We start from the raw sequence: 24,325 nt of genomic DNA, 5'->3' as shown, positions 1-24,325 counted from the left end.
AAAGTTCAGGATTATTTTCAAAACTCTCCTGCTCACCTACAATGCCCTTCTTCACACAGGTCCCGAGTACCTCCTCAACCTGCTGACCCGTTCTGTCCCTGCCCGCAAGCTGAGGTCCTCTGACTCTGGCCTGCTTGTTATCCCCAAGCATAAGTGCACCACACTTGGGGAACGCTCGTTTAGCTTCATGGCTCCGACTCTTTGGAACTCTCTCCCAGTTTTGGTGCGTGATGCTCCCACCATCACTTGCTTTAAATCAACTCTAAAGACCCACTTGTTCTCTCTTGCTTTCCATGCTCTTTAAGCCTGATATCTGCTATTAGCTGCTGTGTTGTTGCTACTGTATCATGTTGTAGCAATTCCCATGCTACATAATGTGGGTGTAAGTCTCACCCACCTGTCCCTTTAATTAGGGTCAGTAGCCTGGCCAGGTCAAAACTTCATTTCCCATAGTTCCTTGCAACCACCCTCTGTTCATCCTCTCTCCCCATTGGCGCATTCAGATTTCCACCCCTCCAATCTCAGAGCTCTTTAGTAGCCAGCAGTTGTATTAAAGCTGGCTAATCAGGCCTGAGAGAGACTCCCTTTCTCAGAGGAATCCATTTAACTACAGCATTTTCTCTACTTAAATTTCAGTGAATCTATTACCATCCTTAGATAATTCCAGTGCATCCGTTCATTTTCTTTTGTCACTGCGCTTTATCTAAACTGCTCTTTTTGTTTTCACTGTTACTTGTTTAAGTTTAGCTGTTTTTCTAGGTCTGTTTAGTGTTTGTTGTTTTATGTGTGACAGCCTCCATTTTTTCCTGATCCTCCTGATTTTTTTCAAACAACTGTTCACCATTCAACTCAACACTACTGGACAGGCTCAACAATTTCAACGTACTCAATGTTTTCAACCTTCTACAATCACCATCATTTCGGGACACTTTGCTGGACTGCCTTATTTGTGGGTGAGATCATTTCTTTTTTGTTTGGATTTTTTCTACTTTAATTTGATACTTTGTTTCCTGTATTTTTGTTATTTTGTTACTTTGTATGGATTTCAATTACCCTGCTTTACTGGACTTGTTGGGCCTACCTGTCATTTTCCCACCATTGCCATAGAGACTGTTAAATGTAATTGTTTCCACAAGTCACTGTTTTTCGTCTGTATCTATTTATTTATCCTTGGTCTTTATCTGTGTGTGTTGTGTTTGTGAGTGTGGGTTTATTGGAGACCCTCCGGACACTATATTCATTTCTACTTTGCGAATCTGTTTAGCCTTCTGTTTGTCCCTACATCTGTACCAGCTTTATTCTTACCTGTTACCTGCAATTATTTGAATTCCTTACTTATCATTATTCATTTCATTTCATTTGTTCATTTTTTCATTTGTTGACATTATTGTTCACAATAATAAACTGATTGTTCGTGAAATTGACACCTCTGACGTCCCTGCTTTTGCTGTCTGTCACTCTTGCTGACTTATTTAGCTATAGGAATAGGGCCAGTAGTATCTCCTTAGGGAGGACAGTGCAACTGCTTCTCAGTTGTGCAGAGTGATCGTTACAGAATTGGTGGCCCGTACGGGGAATTACCCAGGAAGGGGCAGATCTTTCTGGAGGCGATGATGATGAAGGGAACCTTACTGACAGTGTTGTGATAGGGCAATTGACTGAGTACTGTTCCCATCTCACTGACCGTGTTGAGCAACTGGAAACACAGCTGTCTGAGTTACAGGAGAGCAGCATTAATCGTGAACAGGTCCTGCGAGGTTACATCGAAGGACGCTTCGCAGATATGGAGAATCGAAGGCAAGAGGCCCTTGACGAAATGGATAAGGAAGTGGTGAAGTGCCTGAAACGCCGCGATGTGCTGTGGGGAGAAGAGCTTAAGAAACTCTTCAAAAAGACCAGCACCCCTCGTCTGCCACTTTCTTTGCCGTCTCTCTCCTCTAGAAAGCAGTCTGCACCACAACAATTCTCCTTTGACGGTGGGTCTGCTGATTACCATGGCTCCAGAACTGAAGGGAGTCTTTCCCAAGCAAAGCTGCCCATTAAAATCAACTTCCCAGAGTTTGGCGGGGAGGCCAGCAGCGATGCCATTGATTTCCTGGACAAATGTGATGAATTCCTAGCGCTACGACCCATGACACCAAATCAGATCCTGGCAACCATGTCCAGTGTGCTGAAAGGCTCAGCAAAGAGCTGGTGGGTCGCGGAGCGCAAGGGAATCCAGTCCTGGGAACAGTTCAAGACTGTCTTCCGTCAAGCCTTTCTGCCATCTGACTTCCAGACCGAAGTGGAAGACCGACTCCGCTCCAGAGTCCAGCTGCCTGACGAGCGAATCCTTGACTTCGCCTACGACTATCGTGCCCTATGTCTGCGCTGGAAGCCAGACTTGGAGGAGACTGAGTTGGTTTGTCGCATTCTAAACAGCTGTAATCCCAAACTGGCAAGCTGTCTTAGGGGAACAGTGAAGACAGTGGCAGAACTGGTGCGCATCGGGACCCAGGTGGAGAGAGACAACGTTGCTCAGCGGGAATACTGGGTCAAGGCAAAATCCAGCAAAGCCGTTCAGGACAATAGGAGCCATAAAGGAGCTATGAAGAAGCCGGCAGAGGTCAGCATGGTGAGAAGCCAAAAGAAGAAAAATATAGTTCCTGCTGCAAGCCTGACTCTGCTGATCGTGGATGTAGGCGTTCGAGGGCTCCAAGGGCCTGCAGTCCTGGACACTGGGAGCACCTTCACTCTGATGAGAGAGAGTCTCTGGAGGAAGATCGCTCATCCAGGGGAAGAGCTGGAGTCTGCACAGGACCAGTATTTCATGCTGGCGGATGGACAGTCACACCAGGCCAAAGATCAAGTTCGCCTCACTTACCTTCTCCACGGAGAGATCTGGTTTCTAGGCACATATCTCCTACAGGATCATCACCTGACGTTTCCCCTGGTTCTAGGCTTGGATTTCCTGGAGAAAACTCATACCCAGATTGACATTGTCAATAGGCAGTATGGTGTCAAACATCAGAAGGATTTCTCCTACCATCCTTTTTTGCCACGGTATGAGGGGGAAGCTTCCTGGGACAGGTCCTTATCGAGTGTCAGCCTCTACTTCCATACATCTTGCCAGCCACCTACCACCTCTGATCCAAAGCCATGCCAACCGGCGAAGGTGACCATGACCATCACTTCAGCTGAACCATCTCCTGTCGAGCAACAACTCCAGAACCTCCAGCAAAAGTGGTCTTCAGTCTGCACTGATAAGTTGGGAATGACAACAGTCACCCGTCACTCCATCTCCACTGAGGACGAAGTCCCTGTTCGGGGTCGACTGTATAGAGCGTCTCCACTGAAGAAGGCTTTAATCAAGGAACACATCCAAGACATGCTTCTGGACGGAGTTATAGAACCATCTAACTCCCCATGGTCCTCTCCAGTGGTGCTCACAGAGAAGAAAGATGGTGGTTACAGGTTCTGTGTGGACTACAGAAAGCTGAATGCAAAGACTGTCTTTGATGCATATCCCATGCCCCTCATTCATGACATCCTGGAGTCCCTGAGTGGTGCTGCGGTATTCAGTTCCCTTGATCTACGCTCGGGTTACTGGCAAGTGGCGATGGACTCAGGAAGTAGAGCGAAGACTGCGTTTACCACACCCTTTGGTTTTTATCAATTTAATGTAATGCCATTTGGGTTAAAAAATGCTGCAGCCACTTTTCAACGGCTGATGGAGAGAGTGTTAGGAGACCTCCGAGGGAAGATCTGTTTCGTCTACATAGATGACATAATTGTCTATTCACCAAACTCCGCACAGCATCTTCAAGACCTCGAAGCTGTCTTCCACAAACTTCATCTGGCCCGTCTTACACTCAATCTCAAAAAATGCCACTTCTTTAAACACACTCTCCATTTCCTTGGTCATGTGGTTTCAGGTGAGGGTGTAGCTGCTGATCCCCTCAAGCTCCAAGCCATCCAGGAATATCCCATTCCTACCAACTTGAAGGAGGTTCAACGGTTCCTAGGTTTGGCAGGGTGGTACCACAAGTACATCCCCAGGTTTGCGGATATTGCTGCCCCACTTAACAACTTGAAAAAGAAAGATGTCCCCTGGAAATGGACAGGAGAGTGCCAGAAGAGTTTCAAACTCCTCCAAGAAGCTTTGATCAGTCCTCCAGTCCTCGCTCACCCGGACATCAACAAGACGTTCCGAGTCTTTACTGATGCCAGCGATGTAGGACTAGGAGCGGTTCTGACTCAGCTAGAAGGAGATGATGAGAAGGTAATAGCCTACGCCTCCAAATTACTGAACTCTGCCGAAAAAAACTACTCCACATCTGAAAAGGAGTGTCTCGCTGTCGTGTGGGCAGTAGAAAAATGGCGGCATTATCTGGAGGGGATGGAGTTTGAGGTTGTCACTGACCACGCTGCACTCTCCTGGGCATTCAATAACCCAAAAACCTCTTCCAGACTGACCCGCTGGACTCTTCGCCTACAACAATTCACTTTTACCGTTATTTACAGGAAAGGTAGTCTGAATCTTGTACCTGATGCACTCTCCAGAGCTCCACTTGTACCACCTTCAACTCCTTCTGCATCAGTGTGTGCTAGCAATGCCCCTGCGAGTAGCATGGATCTTCCCACCACCATGGACCAGATTGCGGCCGCTCAGTCCAAAGACCCAGCTATCTCTGACATCATCAATGACATTGCTTCCAATACTGCCAATGATAACCGCATCTCCTTCATCCAACAGCAGGGACTTGTGTATCGCCGGGTGCCCATTCCTAAACAAGGATTCCGATACCAGCTGGTAATTCCGGAACAGCTGACGGATTCCTTCCTCCACCACTACCATGACAACCCTTTGGGAGGTCACCTGGGCAGGATGAAGACCCTGTTGCGCATGCTGGAGGTTGCATGGTGGCCCTCCATCCGTAAAGATACATGGCGCCACATAAAGGAGTGTCAAACCTGCCAGAAGTACAAACCGTCCAACACCAAACCTGCAGGTCAACTCCAGTCCACTACTGTGAAGGAGCCCGGAGAGATGCTGGGTCTGGACCTAATGGGACCTTTCCCAAGAAGTAAAAAAGGTAACACTTACATCCTGGTCATTGTTGATTACTTCACAAAGTGGGTTGAGCTGTTTCCATTGCGGGACAGTAAGACCACCAAAATTGTGAACATTTTGACGCAGGAAATATTCACTCGATGGGGAACACCGCAACACATTCTTTCAGACCGTGGACCTCAGTTCACGAGCCAGCTACTCGCAGAGGTGTGCAAGACCTGGGGAGTCGTACAAAAACTCACCACCAGCTACCACCCACAGACCAACCTGACAGAACGCGTGAACCGCACCTTAAAGACCATGGTTGCATCTTTCGTCGGGAAAAACCATCAGCTGTGGGATCAGTGGCTACCCGAGTTTCGTTTCGCCCTCAACACCGCCAAACATGAAACCACTGGCTTCTCTCCTGCAGTACTAGCGCTCGGAAGGACCATCAGAGGCCCATTGGACCGATTAATCGCTGTTGCTCCTGCTCCATCCACCGATCCCTACCAACTGCTAGATCGCCAGCAGCAGATTGCCGAAGAGGTGAGGGATCACGTTGCCAAAGCTCAAAAACGGCAAGCTCGGAATTACAATGCCCGGAGAGCACACTGTCAGTATGAAGAAGGTGAGTTAGTCTGGATAAGATCTCACCCCTTATCTGATGCCTCTGGGAAGTTTTCCGCAAAACTTGCCCCTAAATGGTTTGGGCCAGCTCTTGTAACCAAGAGACTTGGACCCAACAACTACAAAGTCAAGTGGGGGGAGCCAGATTATTTCAAAGAGGATACTGTCAATATTGTTAATTTAAAACGCTACTATGGCGTTCGTCCCTTGCACCTCCAGTGTGGGGGGGGGGGGGAATATGTAGCAATTCCCATGCTACATAATGTGGGTGTAAGTCTCACCCACCTGTCCCTTTAATTAGGGTCAGTAGCCTGGCCAGGTCAAAACTTCATTTCCCATAGTTCCTTGCAACCACCCTCTGTTCATCCTCTCTCCCCATTGGCGCATTCAGATTTCCACCCCTCCAATCTCAGAGCTCTTTAGTAGCCAGCAGTTGTATTAAAGCTGGCTAATCAGGCCTGAGAGAGACTCCCTTTCTCAGAGGAATCCATTTAACTACAGCATTTTCTCTACTTAAATTTCAGTGAATCTATTACCATCCTTAGATAATTCCAGTGCATCCGTTCATTTTCTTTTGTCACTGCGCTTTATCTAAACTGCTCTTTTTGTTTTCACTGTTACTTGTTTAAGTTTAGCTGTTTTTCTAGGTCTGTTTAGTGTTTGTTGTTTTATGTGTGACAGCCTCCATTTTTTCCTGATCCTCCTGATTTTTTTCAAACAACTGTTCACCATTCAACTCAACACTACTGGACAGGCTCAACAATTTCAACGTACTCAATGTTTTCAACCTTCTACAATCACCATCATTTCGGGACACTTTGCTGGACTGCCTTATTTGTGGGTGAGATCATTTCTTTTTTGTTTGGATTTTTTCTACTTTAATTTGATACTTTGTTTCCTGTATTTTTGTTATTTTGTTACTTTGTATGGATTTCAATTACCCTGCTTTACTGGACTTGTTGGGCCTACCTGTCATTTTCCCACCATTGCCATAGAGACTGTTAAATGTAATTGTTTCCACAAGTCACTGTTTTTCGTCTGTATCTATTTATTTATCCTTGGTCTTTATCTGTGTGTGTTGTGTTTGTGAGTGTGGGTTTATTGGAGACCCTCCGGACACTATATTCATTTCTACTTTGCGAATCTGTTTAGCCTTCTGTTTGTCCCTACATCTGTACCAGCTTTATTCTTACCTGTTACCTGCAATTATTTGAATTCCTTACTTATCATTATTCATTTCATTTCATTTGTTCATTTTTTCATTTGTTGACATTATTGTTCACAATAATAAACTGATTGTTCGTGAAATTGACACCTCTGACGTCCCTGCTTTTGCTGTCTGTCACTCTTGCTGACTTATTTAGCTATAGGAATAGGGCCAGTAGTATCTCCTTAGGGAGGACAGTGCAACTGCTTCTCAGTTGTGCAGAGTGATCGTTACAATGTATTATGCATTTTTCACTGTATTTCATGTATTATGCACTTTCCACTGTATTGTATTATGCATTGTTTTTTACTGTATCATGTATTATGCTTTTCTCTGTATATAAAGTATTATGGATTTTCTTGTTACTGCATCTTGTAAAGCGCTTTGTGATGGTGGTCCACTATGAAAGGCGCTATATAAAATAAAGATTGATGAAACCTGCTGAATAATGTTACATTAACATATTGAATTAAATACCGTTTTGTAGTTTCCTATATACTTAACGAAAAACTGAAATTGAAAAATGTGACATTTTGAAACTGAACATGAAATACTGTACTATGGCTTCCGGTAGATATTTGCGATACCATTTTGTAGTTTTTTGATTACATGATGTTAAATAAAATATCTAAATTATGTTCCTATAGTTTTTTTTTGTCTTAATCCTAAAATTCTAGGTGATGCAAACCTTTTAACTATAGTTATAAGCCCCACTCCTATGTGAAAGACACACACATTATGGTAAAGGTGAATTAGATTTTCCCAAGACAGTGTGGGGGTTGTAGTGGTGAGCTGAGCTAAACAAAAATAAATTGGACACTATTAAATTGGGAAGAAAACTACAAAAAAACTAATTGGAGACTACTAAATTAAAAAAAAAAAATTGTATTATCTCAGTGGCAGTATTTAGATCACGTTTCAGATCAATTGAATGTATCCCATTTTTTCAATACACTAATTTTATATGTCCCCAAAGATGGTTCTAGTTATTTTAACTTTTAACCCTTAAATGCTTTAATGCATTGACCTAAGGTACCTCAAGCTCTCACAGGAGTTATTTGCTGTCTAATTCAAACTGATTTCCACAAAAATGTTGAATGATTTAGTGCTAGGCCAATTTTTTATCAAGCTAAATAAGTCTATAAAGGTTTAAACAGTAAATTTTACTTTGATTTTTTACAAGGTTCATAATTTGTAATATCTTGATACATTGTGCACCAAATACTGTATATTACATTTAAATAAATACAAAATTAAATGAGAAAGGTAACAATAAATACTAAATCACTGAAAATGCAAAGGGTTAGAATGAATGAATTAAACATAGATTTCCAGTCTTAAATATGCTCTTTTTTCCTTTGCCCAGTGATCTTTCTACTAACCTGCTATGGGCGGCCCGGCTATCATGGGGATTGCCATGAGCCCCAGCAGGTAGCCGATGGCCTGGGAGGCCTGCATGGGCCCGACCAGCTCGAAGGCGATGGGGGCCATGGTGGTGATGAAGCAGCCGTCACACAGCCCCAGGAAGATGCAGACCACGATGACGCCCTCAAACACACAGCACTGCGGGATCATCATGGACATGAGTCCCAGCAGCAGGAATGAGGCCACCTGGCAAGCAGTTCACTTCATGTTAATAGGCCCATTTCACCCTGCCAGGGTGGCAGGGGTACCTAAACATTTTATTTACCCCATGTGCAGACCGGCAACAGGACAAGAAACTTCGCTCCTCTAACTGTATGACTCACCCTGCACAGGTGAGCCACTTGGGGACCTATTGATAAGGTATTTTTTAACTATAAAATGTATTAAACATTCAAAATATTATCACTGAAAGCCTAATTTAAAGCGTTCATTTAAAAATAGCGTTTCTCTCTGTTAAACATTCTCATTTCGTCATGTCAGCTAAAGAGTCAATGACTGTTGTAAAATCATTATTTTTGGTTGGAAAGCCCTTCAAACGCACTTTAAAATGATACTAACATTATTTGTCTAGGTCATCACTCTCAATACCCATTGTGTGAAATATTAATGAGTGAATGGATTAATAGCCTTGGAGACACCTTTCAGCACCTTGTGGAGTTTAAATGATATTCTACACCTATCAGGCATATTTCAAATGGACACCTTCACTCATTTGTCATGTTTAACAGCATTAAGACAAATGTTTGAATGAACTGGGCAGCAGTGTGGAGTAGTGGTTAGGGCTCTTGACTCTTGACCGGAGGGTTGTGGGTTCAATCCCCAGTGGGGGACACTGCTGTTGTACCCTTGAGCAAGGTACTTTACCTAGATTGCTCCAGTAAAAACCCAACTGTATAAATGGGTAATTGTATGTAAAAATGATGTGATATCTGTATAATGTGAAATAATGTATAATGTGATATCTTGTAACAATTGTAAGTCGCCCTGGATAAGGGCGTCTGCTAAGAAATACATAATAATAATAACTGTGGTTGCACTTTACCTGCATGTAAATCTTCTTCACTCCCGGTATGAGGTCTCCTATTTTCCCAAAAACCAAACGGCCAACCCCTGACGATGCCCCGATGCAGACCAAGGGAATCCATTCTTTCTCAGTTTCTTTAAATTCTTCCTTCACGTAGTTCACCTAAAAGCAGAAAAATAACTATTATTCTGTGGCGGTCATTATCAGCAGCTTTTACATATCAAGGGCACATTTTATTGTGTGGCTCTGCAGTTAAATCTTTGCTTTACTGATTCAGAATCGGCTGTATTAAGTCAAAAACTCAGCGAGAGCTGTACAATGGCTTTGTTGTTTATTCATAGTTTGTGGCAGCTGAGGTAACAGAACAGAGTCTGAAAGGATTGTAAAACATGTATTATACAATTACCCTTCCTAAATACTACTGTATTGAGACCTGTATAGTGCTCTCAAGTATCTTCGTTTTCAGTGTTTTTTGACAAAATACCATACTTCAGCACCCACCTTTTACAGTAATATATTTATTATGAGACAACTTGGGTACTTTATTGAAACATCATTTAAAACTATTAAATGTGCAACAGGGTAACTATAAAGACAATATTATTACATGTACAGTATTTGTTGTTTCTGACCGGCTGAAACACAGCCTGACTTGACTGTAGCAGGGTGGGACCTAAGACAAGCTGGGTGTCAATCATGTCTAACACCCGCCTCGTCGAATCAGAAAGACATGTAGGAACCCAGCTCGTTCCTCATTGGAAGATTCTGAGGGGAGGAAGAGAAAATTAAAACAGTTCTGTATTTGTAATTCTGAAGTTTGAACTTTTTTAGATTCTACATGAAAGATAAATATATCTCCCTTATCTCATGAAGTGGTGAAACCTTTAACAGATTTCTCTGTTTCAATGAAGAACCTGAGTCAGGTCAAAACAAATGCTTTACTGCAAACGGTGTTTACGGTATTGTGTCCTCTCTGCACAGATACTGAAGAACCACATTCCCTCACAGAATAATTACAGTGCTCCATGAATGTCCTCTGTTGGTGAAATGTTTGTTTCTATTTATCGCCAATATTGTGATCAAGGGGCTTTGGTATAACAGGTTAAAATAAGTTACTTATTAAAAAAACACATTTTTTCGCAGTCTAAACTCACCAAATGAATGTATGGCACAAAATATCCCAGTACCGCTGTGGCCACTCCGAACGCCCACACTCTGTATGTGGTCAAGCGGAAAACCCTCAGGTTAAAGAACTTGCGCATCTGTGGCAGGCCCCTCTGCCACCTACTCCCCCCTTCTCCCTCAGCGTGGGGTGAGCTGTGTGCGGTGGGAAGCAGGGGCTGGAAGATCAACGCTAGGAAGGCCTGGACCAGCATGAAGGCGCTGAGGATCTGGAAGGTGTAGCTGAGACCCAGCGGCCCCACCACCTTCTTCAGCAGCACCGGCAGGGCCATGGAGAAAACGCTGCTGCCGGCCGTCACCATGCCGTTGGCCAGCCCCAGTCGCCTGCGGAAGTAATGTCCCAGGATGACCAGAGTGGGCTGGAAAGCGAAGGAGGAGCCACAGCCAAACAGGATCCCGTAGGTGAAGAGGCGCAGTCCCAGGGAACTGTCCGGGGAGGGAGAGAAATGAATGATTAAATATTGTTCAACATATTGGGGTTTATTACAATTATCAAAACAGTGATAAATCAGAACACTGACCCTCGTTATTTTTATACTAACGCTGCATGTGTTATATAGTAATACAATACACTATACTAATCTATACCATTCATCTTATCCACTTTCCCTTTCGATTGGCCCCCGATCATTGAAAGTATGATATGAACTATAAAAAATAAAAATAAAATGATAGCCCTCTTGGTCCCAGCTGCAGGAACATTTATTTTTGGACAAGAGTATTTAAAAATAAAAATCATTACAATAAAGTTGGTCAGCGTTTTACATTTTAGAGCCAGGCTTATATCCAAGTTAATATGCAGTACAGCAACAGGTAGCACATAACACTTGAATTCATACAGAAATAAATAAAATAGAAAGATACAAAAATAGAAGTCTAGACATACAATAAAACACAATTCTGTCTTCCCTCTTCACTTTCATTGCATTTATTTAGTTTTGCTCAGAAACAGCTGATTATACAATAGGCCTGCAGGTACATTTTGTACTGAAACCCATGAAGTTCGGGTGGCACTATGAGTTCGGGTGGCACAAAGGGTAAACATTTCTGTCACAGGGAATGCTTTGTTTTTGTTTAGTTTCGATATTTTAGCGTTGATAATATTCTCAGAAGTGTGTCTGTACTCCTATCAGAAATACATACAGAAATCCCAGGCTTCTCTAAATACTCTTTGGTAACTATTTCTAAACAAATAACAAATGTGAGAAACTGGAAAAAAATATACAGATATGAAAGTGAGCCATACTAAAAAAAACATTATTATACAACATGCCTAATGGCACTGAAACATGACACACATGAGGATACACCTGCTGCATTGATTTATACAATGGACCAATGTTTTTATATACAACACTCACTAAATATCACTCCTGTTAATGTCACCCTGCCAACTAGTTTCAAACAGTTGAAATAAATTCTGAATTTTTTTTGGTGAGTCTTTCAAGATCGGGGTAGGGAGGTTTGTGTTTTTTTTCAAGTCCATTGCAGGACTTTGTTCCATCCAGTTCCATCCTTAATAAATTGGGTGGGTCATGTGAGTTGTCCAGACCCAATGAGAAACTATCATCATCTATGGTTGCTAAGGAATAATAATACAAAAAACAAAACTGGTGCCAGAATGTAATATTGCTGGAGCTATATGCGTACCCTGAATCTAGCACCAAAGTGCCACATGTGCACCCCTGATAAATGTCCTAATATTACTGTTTGTATTTATTTATTGGTATTTGATACCAATTCCAGACATGTAGAACCAAGGTAGCTGGGTGACTCTGACATCACGACTGCGGCAGTCACCAATGGAACTGACCAGGCAGACTGGACCTGCAATTGAATGGGCGTCGGGGGCCACAGTTGCTTACTCTAGCACTGGATGTACAGTGATAAGAGTTCCAGGAATGCAGGTTTGTTTCTTACTTTGTGAAGGAGGTGGTGAGAAGCCCGATGAAAGCCACGAACGCCCCGCCCAAAGCAGTCTTCCTGCAGCCAAAGTGGTCTGTGAACATGCTGACGATGGGAGAGCAGAAGAAGATCATCCCCATGGCCAGAGCACCCACCCAGGCTGAAGGAGAAAGGAGGACACAGTCAGCCCTACACAGGAGATGCACTGCTACAGCCATACTAAACAACATGGGCTCCAATCACCAAGGACAGACAGCACAGGGCCACATACTGGCACTCTTTACATTACTAGGGTACCAAGGCTAGTTTATTGAGCGTAGTTCTGTCTGTGATTGAGGTTTATTGATGTGAAATTATGACTGGTGGGAGCTAGTCCACCAACTTCATTTTACTTGATTTGAGCCGGTTTAATAATTAGATTTGCCTTCTTTAGAAATTTGATACCAGGAGTAAAAACTCTTTTTTTTTTCCTTTTGCCTTCAAATGCCAGAGATATAATTGTAATATTACCTGCAAATATTCCTGTCATTTCGAACTCAATTCTGTTATATGATTAGTTGAGCAATAAGTTTCTAAAATACACTGCTGTGCAAAAGTCTTAGACATGTTGCATTTTTCTACTCTGATGCATTATGAGCAACAACAATTTACTCAAAGCCTCCACTAGTGTTTTCTACTATTATAACAACCTTGACTTGCATAAAAAAGGAAAAACATTGAGTGAAATAGCTTGTATCACTTGATTTTCAAGGTGTGGTATCCGAAGCATAATCAACAAGTACAGAGAAACATCATCTGTAATTGACAAACCCAGGACTGGAAGCTGTCTAACAAGGATGAGCAATACTTGAAGATAATATCCTTAAGGAATAGAAAGAAGACAAGCGTTGAATTGGCTACAGAACTGGCAGAAGGCACAGGTGTCGTTCACAATAACTATTCACAATAACTAAGCGTGCATCACTACACTCTGATAACAGGATTGTGAAAGAAGTGAATGGTAATCTTATGGTTTCAACGCATGTTTAGGTAGTGTGGACAGGAAGAAAAATGTTGTCTTTATTGAGACTAAATGCATTGCTTAAAGAACAAATTAAAAAAAAAATGTTTTAATGTATCCTTAAAAAAGCTAAACAAGATAAATTTGATTGGTTTTGGTGCTCAACCTTTCAGGACACTCTGTACTGCCTTCAAATGTGGCCTGACTTCTCTCAACTGGCTATGAGGGGAGACAGTTCGACTGCCAACCCCCCTGGCAAGTCCGAAAATTAGATAAAGGTTGAGGGGTGGGATGGTGGGGTGTGGGGGCATTGATTGAAGGTTGACATGGCAGTCCAACAATGAAAAAGTCCACCATAGTCCAATCTCTGCTTGACTGTTGGACATGGTTCAAGGATTTCCCTGCCAATTACCTGGTCATATGTATTTTCAGGGGTATTTATAGAAACCTCACATCGCTTTACATTCACAGCCAATGGTGATGTTACACCAGAGTCAAACCAAGGTTGCAAGGCACGAAAGGCCAGTGGATTAGCCCGCTGAGCCACCAAGCCCCCACTTTTTTCCTTTTAATTGGACTTTCCTTTGGGAAAGCACTCTTTTCATTTCTTCACTTTCAGAAGTGCTTCAATTTAAACATCTCCTCTGTACCTCTCGCTTGTAAAAGCTGCTTCTCACGATGCTGTATTCCAAAGTAAAGGGTTTTGTTTATCGTCATTTATTATACATCTTGCTTAATGAAGATGTCTTCAGTTCAAAATGATAATGCTGCCTGCCAACATTTTGTACCGCTCTGACACAGAATAGAATGGTGTGATTTGAATGCATTTATCTGTCTTTTGTTTATTTGTTTAAAATATTCTTTACAGATTGAAAGGAGCTGGCTGATGGAGATCGGATCTTGAGTTTTTGAGTTTTGCGTCCATTTTTTTTCTTTTTTATAACATGGTAGAACACGATGTTGTTGACATCTCGGAGGTTGTGCTACACTAATACAATTTTAAAATAGAGTATAGATATATCAGAGAACTGTGTTTAAAAGTGGGAGGAATGAAACGGTAATAAAACAAATTATCAATCAATTCTGTAGATTTTTCCTTCATGTACAGGGTTACTAATGTGAAACCTCCATGTATGTAAGTTTATTTATAGTTTTGACTGCCGGTTCCTGTTCTTAGAAGCGCTGATGATGAAATGTATTAATGAATTGGAAAGCCTCAAACATGGCTGCATCATCACAGAATCAGTTCTATTCTTTCGTAAGGTGCTTTGGTGTGGTGTGCAAGGCGCTACATCAATGAAATTAGATTGATTACTAAACAGCACTGTATGTATACGGTATTGTACATATATTTTTGAAGCCTTTCAAAAAGCACAACCATTTGTATTTACTTTAGCAGCTATTTAAAAACTTTAAAATTAAAAAAATAGAGACAAGGCCTTTGTAGAGTTGACGATCAGCACTCCGAACAAATCACTGATCTGAACCGGGTCTGGACTAGACTGGATCAGACTGGTTCAGGAACGCAGCACTGTATTCATTATTGCAGAAAAACCGGGATTTTCATTCAAACAATAAAAAACTAAAACAGCTTGAAACTTATTTCAAGGTGAGCAGTTTAATTATTGTAGGTTCCTGTTAGTTTTATTCAGGTCAAACATAATGTAGTCCTTTGTATTATCTTCAGATTTCAGCCCTTAATCTCTCAACATTTCAGGCCATTCTGACTCATAGAAACCACCTGCTTATTTGTGCTTCTTGACATTTAAACATTTAATTCAGGATTTTATTTTGCCGCAGGCTTATGGAAAACTACACAGTACGTTAGTAAAGATAAATGAGAGAGAGAGAGAGAGAGAGAGAGAGAGAGAGAGATAAAACGGCTGGCAGAAATGCTGTTCTCTGATTGGTCAACCACACGTTCCACCCATTTAAAAATTTCACAACATCACCACGGCTGGAGCCTAATTACAAAATACTGACAATGAAATATGCTATATCGTTAACAGGAAATTGAGAAATACAGGGACTCCAGACACTATCGCTTTATAATAAAGCATGTGTTACAACATTAATCTGCAACATTAACATTCAATGAAAAGAAAATACCCTAACACTGAAACAAACAAACAAGACATCGAGGAATGATTTATGAGGACTTTAATAATCGCCTCTAACTTGTACTTTCACTACAAATACATTATCACAATATAGCATACAGTGTTGTACAAGACGATATTCACTCCACGATTTGTCCTTTTGTATTTCAACTTGCTTTATTTTTGCCATGTTATGTTGTTTAAGTGTTTGTAGCTTATGAAATAATTCCAGAAATCTTACAATTCCATTTTGCTACATACAGTAAGTGTGAAATGTGCAGGTGTGACAGAAGCCAATGCAATTTAATTTTACAGTAATTCATGGTATCTGGTACTACACTGTGAAAGTTCTTGGTCTCCATGCCAGTGGTTGTAAAGATGAAGAAATATATATATATATATACGCAGTATGTAACGTTACCAAATTCCAAATTCTAAAAAATGGTTAACATAAACAGGTATTTTTTATAGGACCGCACTAATGATCAACAGAGAGAATCAAGTTTTTTTTTTTAGAACAAAAACAGATGGGAGTAACTTTATTCTAATTCTATAAAGTATCATCTTTTTCTGGCTGCCTTTCTTATGTGGCAGATCCGTTTATCTTTTTACTATTTATTTATTTCTTAGCAGACACCCTTATCCAGGGCGACTTACAATTGTTACAAGATATCACATTATTTTTTTTCATACAATTACCCATTTATACAGTTGAGTTTTTACTGGAGCAATTTAGGTAAAGTACCTTGCTCAAGGGTACAGCAGCAGTGTCCCCTACCAGGGACTGAACCCACAACCCTCCGGTCAAGAGTCCAGAGCCCTAACCACTACGCCACACTGCTGCCCAGCAAATGTTTAATTTGAAACTATCTTTGTAATCTATTCTGAACAGCTACAGTAGTTGCCCTTATAAAAGGTTGAATGCAGTAAAACCTAGTTAAAGCATAGGGTGATTCCAGCTAAAGTGGGGCCGCATTCCAGGGACAAGTTCCCTGTATTTGAAGTTGATGATATGTGACGGAGAAAAGGATTTTAGGGCAGTTGTCACGTGCATGCAAAAGAAGAGCTGTGGAACTGATTCCCTACATGGAGAGAATCTGCCAGTAGGTGGTAAAAATTGGAATTTCTACCTACTTTTCTCTCCATGTTGGCGATGACACAAAACAGAAAAATTATAATGATTTTAAAACATGTTTAAGAGTCTTTACAACAAAAAAATAACACTAGAGCATCCCCTTTGGTCAATCCATACAAATACAAGGTAAAACTTGCAAGAAACTAAATCCTGTAGATGCCTTCAACAGTGTACTGATTCAACCCTTCGGTCAGCTTGTGTAGCAGAGCACTATAAAAGCACTGTGAAATCCTGGTGAAGAGCACAGGCAGGCCTACTAAAGAGTAGTAAGAAAGTGACCAGAGTGGTTAGGTGTGTAGGGCGAGTCATACAGTCAGGGGGGGTTCTCGCCCTGGCTGTGCAAAGTTACCGAGTTTCGCTGGAGGCTCCACAGTGTTTTTAAACGGCAAGCCCATGAGTGGCATGGAATAAGCTAGAGCATGAGGTACAATACTTAAAATCACATGTTCTTATCTTCCGTATCTTTAGCATAGTCCCTTTCATTTTTCACATGCTCTACTATTAAACTTGAATTAAACTAGTGGTTTGTTTAGTTCTCGTTTTGTAAAGAATGGGTTGTTTTCTCTGTAAGAATCATTTACAGACGGCAGTAAAATGATTTGCCCATACAGGGCAAGACAGAGGGGCCTTTTTCTGCAGCACAAGATATATCCTAAAACTAGTTTTGCGGAACAAAATCTGATTCACGTGAATAAAATACAGATGAAAATAAAAACTCAGTTTATAGTCAAAAGGCCTGCTTTATTATGCCTTTGCTTCTTTTTTTTAAAGCAGTAACAGCAAATTTCCCAAGACGTGACTAATGCAGGCGATCGAAAGAGATTTTAAACTTCTTATTGTAAAGTGGCTTTCATTAGCACGTTGTCCTTATAAATCTGACACGACAGCAGATATTGGAAGATTACAAAAAAAAAAAAAGTGTGCGCCGCCCCCTGGGAACCCCTGCTCACGGTCGGCAATGACATGCCTGGATTCGAACCTGCGATCTCCAGGCTATAGGGCGCATCCTGCACTCCACGCGGAGCGCCTTTACTGGATGCGCCACTCGGGAGCCCCATATGTAATGTACAGTCTTTTATTTTCCACCATTTCTACCTACTGTGCCCCCTGTGCTACATCAGTTACATTGTGCACTGAACTTGATTGTATGTTAAACAAATATTTGGATTACATCAACCTTGCTTTAGAGCACTTTATCTCTTTTGAGTTCAAAGAGTATTTACATGTTTTGACCTGTTTTCATAGCAATAGGTTTGCCTCATTATTTACGTTTTCATTGATTTATGGCAAAGAACAAACTGGAAATGTCTGTGCAGTATGATTATGTATGGAACTGTGTGTGACCAAAATACCATAAAAAAACTTTTAGTTAAACTTTATTTTTTTGGGGTTCTTTGAAACGTTATGAAACATGTTAATTGTGAAACAACTTTTGCAAAGGTTTTGCCACCTAATGGGCTTCATGTAATCTTTGTTTCTGATCATATCTATTGATAGATTTCAAAGTTTGTCTTCAGTCAGAGTATATAACATTTGTCTGAAAATAGTGGTTTGGATGCGAGATCCAGAATTGAGAAGTCAAAAAAAACTCAAATGTACCAAATATCTTCAATGAGCTTGAAGCACGCATATGACATTTTCTTTATTGTTTTTCTTTAAGCGTTATTGTATTCACTGAAAGCAGAAAACTTTGTTAAATTGAACAACACTTATCCTGCTTAGACACAAAGAAAAGTCTGCAGTTGCTTTGGCACATGGCAAGAATTTCCAAGGTTGGCCAGGTTTGGAAAAAAGCACTGAAACGCTCTTTTGATTTTGGCGGCTAGCTGTGGGCAGCTAAAGCCTGTAGCGCCAGGCAGTGGAAACAAGCCAATACTCTGACCATGATTTCCATAGCAAAAGCATACTAACATGTAATAAAGCACAGTGAATGAGGTATGTGTGGTAAAGAGGTATGTGTGGTAAAGAGTTTTTAATGGCAAACTATGTTAAAGGCATAGTATACCATAGGAAATGTATGATAACACTGCAAAATATCTGTGCACATTTACTGTGGTGTAATTACAGAGAATGGATAAATACTGTGTTCTAATTGAAAAGCTGTGTTGCAATATACCATATCATGTTACTGCATGCTCAGGAAAATGCAGGCGGTTAGACTCATATCAGAAGCCAGCGGCTTGCGTAAAAGATTACCCCGCTGAGGTGAATACAAGAGCGCTAGACAATGTTTTGTTTTCTTTCAAATGAAACTCCACTCAAACATATTTAAACAAATCAACATGTTCCTATAAGAGTGCAAAAGCCAATGCAGTGCTTACTGTGGGCCCTCAACCAAGATCAGCAACTTAGTGTGCCCAGGATTCGAGCCTGATCACATGACAAGCGGGGATGTAAGGTAAGCCCAGGATTCGAGCCTGATCACATGACAACCGGGGTTGTAAGGTAAGCCCAGGATTCAACCCTGATCACATGACAAGCAGGGATGTAAGGTAAGGGGAATGGGTCTCTGATAAATTAAAGTACAGTGTACATAGGTATTGTTAATGGTTTTTGAAATATGATTAAAACTGATTTGGCAGCCACGGAATGTCAAAGGTCAAAGTTAAGGGGTCAGTTTGAGTTTCTTGTGGAGTTCACATAATACTACAAATATGAAGCTGGCTTGGAGAGACTTGTCCTCCTCCCCCAATGGTTATGAGCAGCTGAAGAAATGTGTGGTAGTGGCAGTTTTACAAAAACATCTAATTGCTTAACGTGAATCACTGGGATGAAAGGCACAATAATGTTCTCCTTTAGCTGCTGCCACACGTATCACTCAGTGAAAGTTTAACCAATCTGTGGTCACTCTCCTCAAATAACCTGGCTGCGATTGCACTCAGGGTTCCAAGTCAGTGCTCTTTAGAAATGTACCTTTCACCATTCAAATCTGTTGGGATTTCCAGAACAGGTTAGGCTAACATGTACATTTATTTAGCACGTACTGTTATGTAAAGAAATTTCGAACCAATCTGAAATGCCCAATCCAAATGCCGCCTCAGTGCGGACATCCACTTACCAATCAGGAGGGTCAAAGTTCAATGTTCTCCTGTCTAGCCAATCACCTGTTTAAACCCGGGGAACTTAAACAGCTGCCAAGTTTCTGAACTCTAAAGGGCAGGGTTCAGTCTGCTGGTCCATAAAGTGGGCTGCTAGAGATTTTCCTTTTTAGTTAACTGTTTTCACCACTAAGAAGTATTGTTCATCAAGTGTAAATGTAAATGTTGCTCAAAAGACAAATATGCAGCTTTTTTGTTTACCATACATATGGGGGCACAGTTTTAGGGGAATTGAACCTCTGAAAGATTGATGTTAGGGGAATGAACCTCTGATAGAATGATGTTAGGGGAATGGAACCTCTGATAGAATGATGTTAGGGGAATGGAACCTCTGATAGAATGTTGTTAGGGGAATGGAACCTCTGATAGAATGTTGTTAGGGGAATGGAACCTCTGATAGAATGTTGTTAGGGGAATGGAACCTCTGATAGAATGATGTTAGGGGAATGAACCTCTGATAGAATGATGTTAGGGGAATGGAACCTCTGATAGAATGATGTTAGGGGAATGAACCTCTGATAGAATGATGTTAGGGGAATGGAACCTCTGATAGAATGTTGTTAGGGGAATGGAACCTCTGATAGAATGATGTTAGGGGAATGAACCTCTGATAGAATGATGTTAGGGGAATGGAACCTCTGATAGAATGATGTTAGGGGAATGGAACCTCTGATAGAATGATGTTAGGGGAATGGAACCTCTGATAGAATGATGTTAGGGGAATGGAACCTCTGATAGAATGATTTGTCTGCATGAAGTGAAACGGATATAAAGCAGAAGCAGAATAAATGTATAGTTCACGGTTATATAAAATGGTGACAGGTTAAAACAATCGTGGCCACACAGCTGTTTATTTTTATTGGAAGACAATCATTGAGGCATACGAAATTTGAATCCAGTAGTCTTGATCATTGATGCGACCACAGATGTTTTTTTAGAGCAGTTAATCTCTCTTGAGTTCGGAGAGTATTTACATTTTGTGACCTGACTAAATTCCAACACAAAGCTTGGCCCTCATTATTTATTTTTTTCATTGATTTCTGCGCAGGTCAAAGACCAAACTGGAAGTGTCTGTGCATCAACTGTTTAACTTTAACTGGAACTCGACTGAAATGTCGCCTCACTGCAGACACCCACTTACCAATCAGGAGGGCTGGAGGTCGATGCTCCTCCTGCCTGTCAAGCCTCTTTCCACCCAGTACAACAGCAGCATACGCTGCCAAGCTACTGAACTCTGACAGGCGTTCACTGGGGAAGTGCAGTAATGTGGGTTGTTAACGATTTTCCTTTTCAATTACATCGTTTTACTGCTAGTAACAGCTATTATTCATCAAGTGTAAATGTACATTTTCCACTGCTACTCGAAAAAAATAAAGCCTTCACCGGGTGATAGTGTAAGGAGAATTGTATTTTATCATAAAGGAAAAAAAAGTTTACAGCCATTTTCCGCTATATAAATCAAACAGAAATAAATTCATATGTCGTGTGTAAAAAGGGGGCTCCCGAGTGGCACATCCGGTAAAGGCACTCCGCGTGGAGTGCAGGATGCACCCTATAACCTGGATGTCGCCAGTTCGAGTCCAGGTTATTCCACTGCCGACCGTGGATGGGAGTCCCCAAGGGGCGGCACACAATTGGCCGAGCACCGCCTGGGGGGGGGGCTAAGGTTGGCCAGGGTGTCCTCGGCTCACCCCTGTAGTCTGGCCGGGTGCCTGCGGGCTTGCCTGTAAGCTGCCCAGAGCTGCGTTGTCCTCCGACGCTGTAGCTCTGAGGTGGGTCTGCAGTGTGAAAAGAAGCGGTCGGCTGACGGCACACGCTTCGGAGGACAGTGTGTGTTCGTCTTTGCCCCTCCCAAGTCAGCGCGGGGGTAGTAGCAGTGAGCTGAGCCTAAAAATAAGTGGCTATTCTAAATTGGGAGAAAATGATAAAAAAACAATTGGCGACTACTAAATTTGAATAAAAAAATAAAGAGTGTCTATATAAGGATCTTGTGTAGTTTGGGCATTCACTTTTTAACTGCACTGTACAGGTATGCAGGATGAGAGTTCTTCACAATAATTTTGACAAATTCTTAACAGTTTATTTGGCAGACGCCTTTATCCAAGGCGACTTACAGAGACTAGGGTGTGTGAACTATGCATCAGCTGCAGAGTCACTTACAACTACGTCTCACCAGAAAGACGGAGCACAAGGAGGTTAAGTAACTTGCTCAGGGTCACACAATGAGTCAGTGGCTGAGGTGGGATTTGAACCGGGGACTTCCTGGTTACAAGCCCTTTTCTTTAACCACCGGACCACACAGCCACACAGTTCTTAACATATTTTTAACTGAAAACTGTTACACCGTACCTACTGTATAGAACTAGAAACATGAGTTGGGTTACAACAATCCAGCTGAATAAAATGTGTATCACACATTCAGCAGTCCTGTGAGGACAGCTTGTTTACACAAACACCGTGGTTTCAGATTGTCCAGACGCAGTAAGAAAGACTCAAAGAGTTTACATAAAACATGAATGTAATTTGGGACACTGCTATCCAACAGTCGCTACGGGTTACAAGGAGCTTAACCACACTGGGCTCCTTTTCAACTACTAGAAAATGGCTGATTGCTAAAGAAAGGACTTTGTTTTTTGTATTAAAGACATTCTTCTGAGAATGAGTATTGGATTATGTACAAATGCACTCGGAAAAAGCTTTGCTGGATTTGAAAAGCTGGATTTAAAAACAAAATTGATATAAGTACTGACCTTGGTTACAAACAGGCTAAGGACAGCCAGGGGCATTCACATAAGCAAATTCAGTGGAAGCTCAGCAGCATACCCTCTTGATACCCTGTGTGTATATTAGGATGTTCATTGCTTTTCATTCGTTATTAGTGGGTTAGGAGTTGGTTTCTTTCGGTGTTAATTGTCAGTAGTTTAAAAGGGGAACAGAAATCTTTTGGGTAGCAACAGAATATAAAATTGTAAAAAAGTAAGATAGCTTTTCTTTGACTTTCTGCTTGTTGTTTTCTAACTTTTGAAAAAGGAATTTACTCTGTGGAGAAAAAGGTTTTGAAAATCAGACCCATTATATCAATGGGGAAAAAAATGCTGAGTTTATCTATTCACTTCATATCAATAATGTTTACCATAAATAAAAACATGTTGCCTACCAATTTGGTAAAATTCAGAACAAGCACCTCTGAAGACTTAGAGCTCTACTTTTAAGAAATGAGATAAAGGCACAGTTTTAAAGAGAAATAGAATCATTTAAACTTTATAAAACTAGCAGGTAACAACTATGCTGTTAGTTTAAAATGTGAGACAATTGTTTTTTACCTCTTAGAAAATTTGTCTCGCCTTTGCTTCAAAATATAATGTTCATTATCCAAACCAATCAGAGGGCAGAACACAGTAGGTCACATGACCTGCATTGACAGGCCAGCTAGAACTCATGCTAAAGAATGTCCAAATTCCAAATTTCATAATAATTGGATAAGCTGTTCTCTAGATGTACATCTGTTTTGTTTGTTTTTTTTATTTCCATTTGCATCCCGAGAGGCAAATGGAAATTCATTTGCTGTTTGAGGGCATCTTGTACCCATGGTCATCAACTGACGATGTATTGTGACATGCGGTTGTTTCTGTATTATTAGAGGTGCAACTGCCTGTAGTGAAAGCCATAGAACCAGGCTTGCTTCCAACTTGGGAATGTGAAAGTAAATAGCTTGCATGTTTGTCAATACCAGCCAACCTTCCCTGAAGTTTTCAGTCGGTTTGGAGTAATTCAATTATTCCGTGTTTCCTTTTGTGTGCCAAATGTTTCTCTGAAGCTGTCTTATTTTCGGAACGCTCTTTTGATATGTCTGAAAGAAACCAAAGTGTGTCACCAGTGTAGCACAGATCATATTGCCTTCATAAACATACAGACTGGGTAATCTACTTCAAAAATTCAGAGATACTCTGACTAGTCTTCTGACAAAAGGCTTCCTGGATTCATTTATTCAGGAATAAACGAGAACACTAGCAGGGTAACCCTTCACACCTTTGCTTTAAAGACCTCTTGGCAAATCTGACAACTATCCAGACTCCCTGGCCCCTAAAAAGGTTCTGGAAAGGCTAATAGAACCAGAGTAAATGTTTTGTTTATGGGAAATTAGGAAACAGTCCCCACTGTAATTGCAAGCAATTTACAGCAAAGTGATTCTGAGAGAATCTCTTATATTTAATTCTAAGTTGCTTTGATTAATTACTCGAATGTTATTGTCTTTTGTTTTGTCAGGTTGTACAAATAAATGATTATTGCTGAAACAAACTGAATAGTCTCAATTGCAAGCTTGCTTATCTATATCTATCTATCTATCTATCTATCTATCTATCTCTATCTATCTATATATCTATATATATATATATATATATATATCAACCTCAGGCTCGGACTTGAATCAAGGATCTACTATTTTTTATAGCATATAAATACATCTTATTTTCAGACGATGACATTAAAACACTGGCCAATCGGTATTAAGTTTTGACTGTCAGCTGGCATTAGGGAGTTTAGCCCAGTGCCTACATTTTAAGTCAAAACTGAAAACATCTTTAGT

General features: G+C 41.1%; 1 protein-coding gene across 1 annotated transcript in view; it reads right to left on the bottom strand.

Annotated features, from left to right (window-relative positions):
• Positions 1-24,325, bottom strand: part of LOC131697784 (monocarboxylate transporter 8-like) — a 44,550-nt gene that overhangs the window by 7,167 nt on the left and 13,058 nt on the right. Inside the window, exons 2-5 of the mRNA XM_058989078.1 lie at positions 12,421-12,565; positions 10,473-10,926; positions 9,337-9,480; positions 8,252-8,480 (exon numbers count right to left, since the gene is read on the bottom strand). Coding sequence (XP_058845061.1) covers positions 8,252-8,480; positions 9,337-9,480; positions 10,473-10,926; positions 12,421-12,565 — 972 coding nt within the window. The remainder of the gene's footprint in view (positions 1-8,251; positions 8,481-9,336; positions 9,481-10,472; positions 10,927-12,420; positions 12,566-24,325) is intronic.

Source organism: Acipenser ruthenus, chromosome 16, assembly GCF_902713425.1.
Source record: "Acipenser ruthenus chromosome 16, fAciRut3.2 maternal haplotype, whole genome shotgun sequence".
Taxonomy (NCBI): domain Eukaryota; kingdom Metazoa; phylum Chordata; class Actinopteri; order Acipenseriformes; family Acipenseridae; genus Acipenser; species Acipenser ruthenus.
This window is presented reverse-complemented; position numbering and strand designations above follow the sequence as displayed.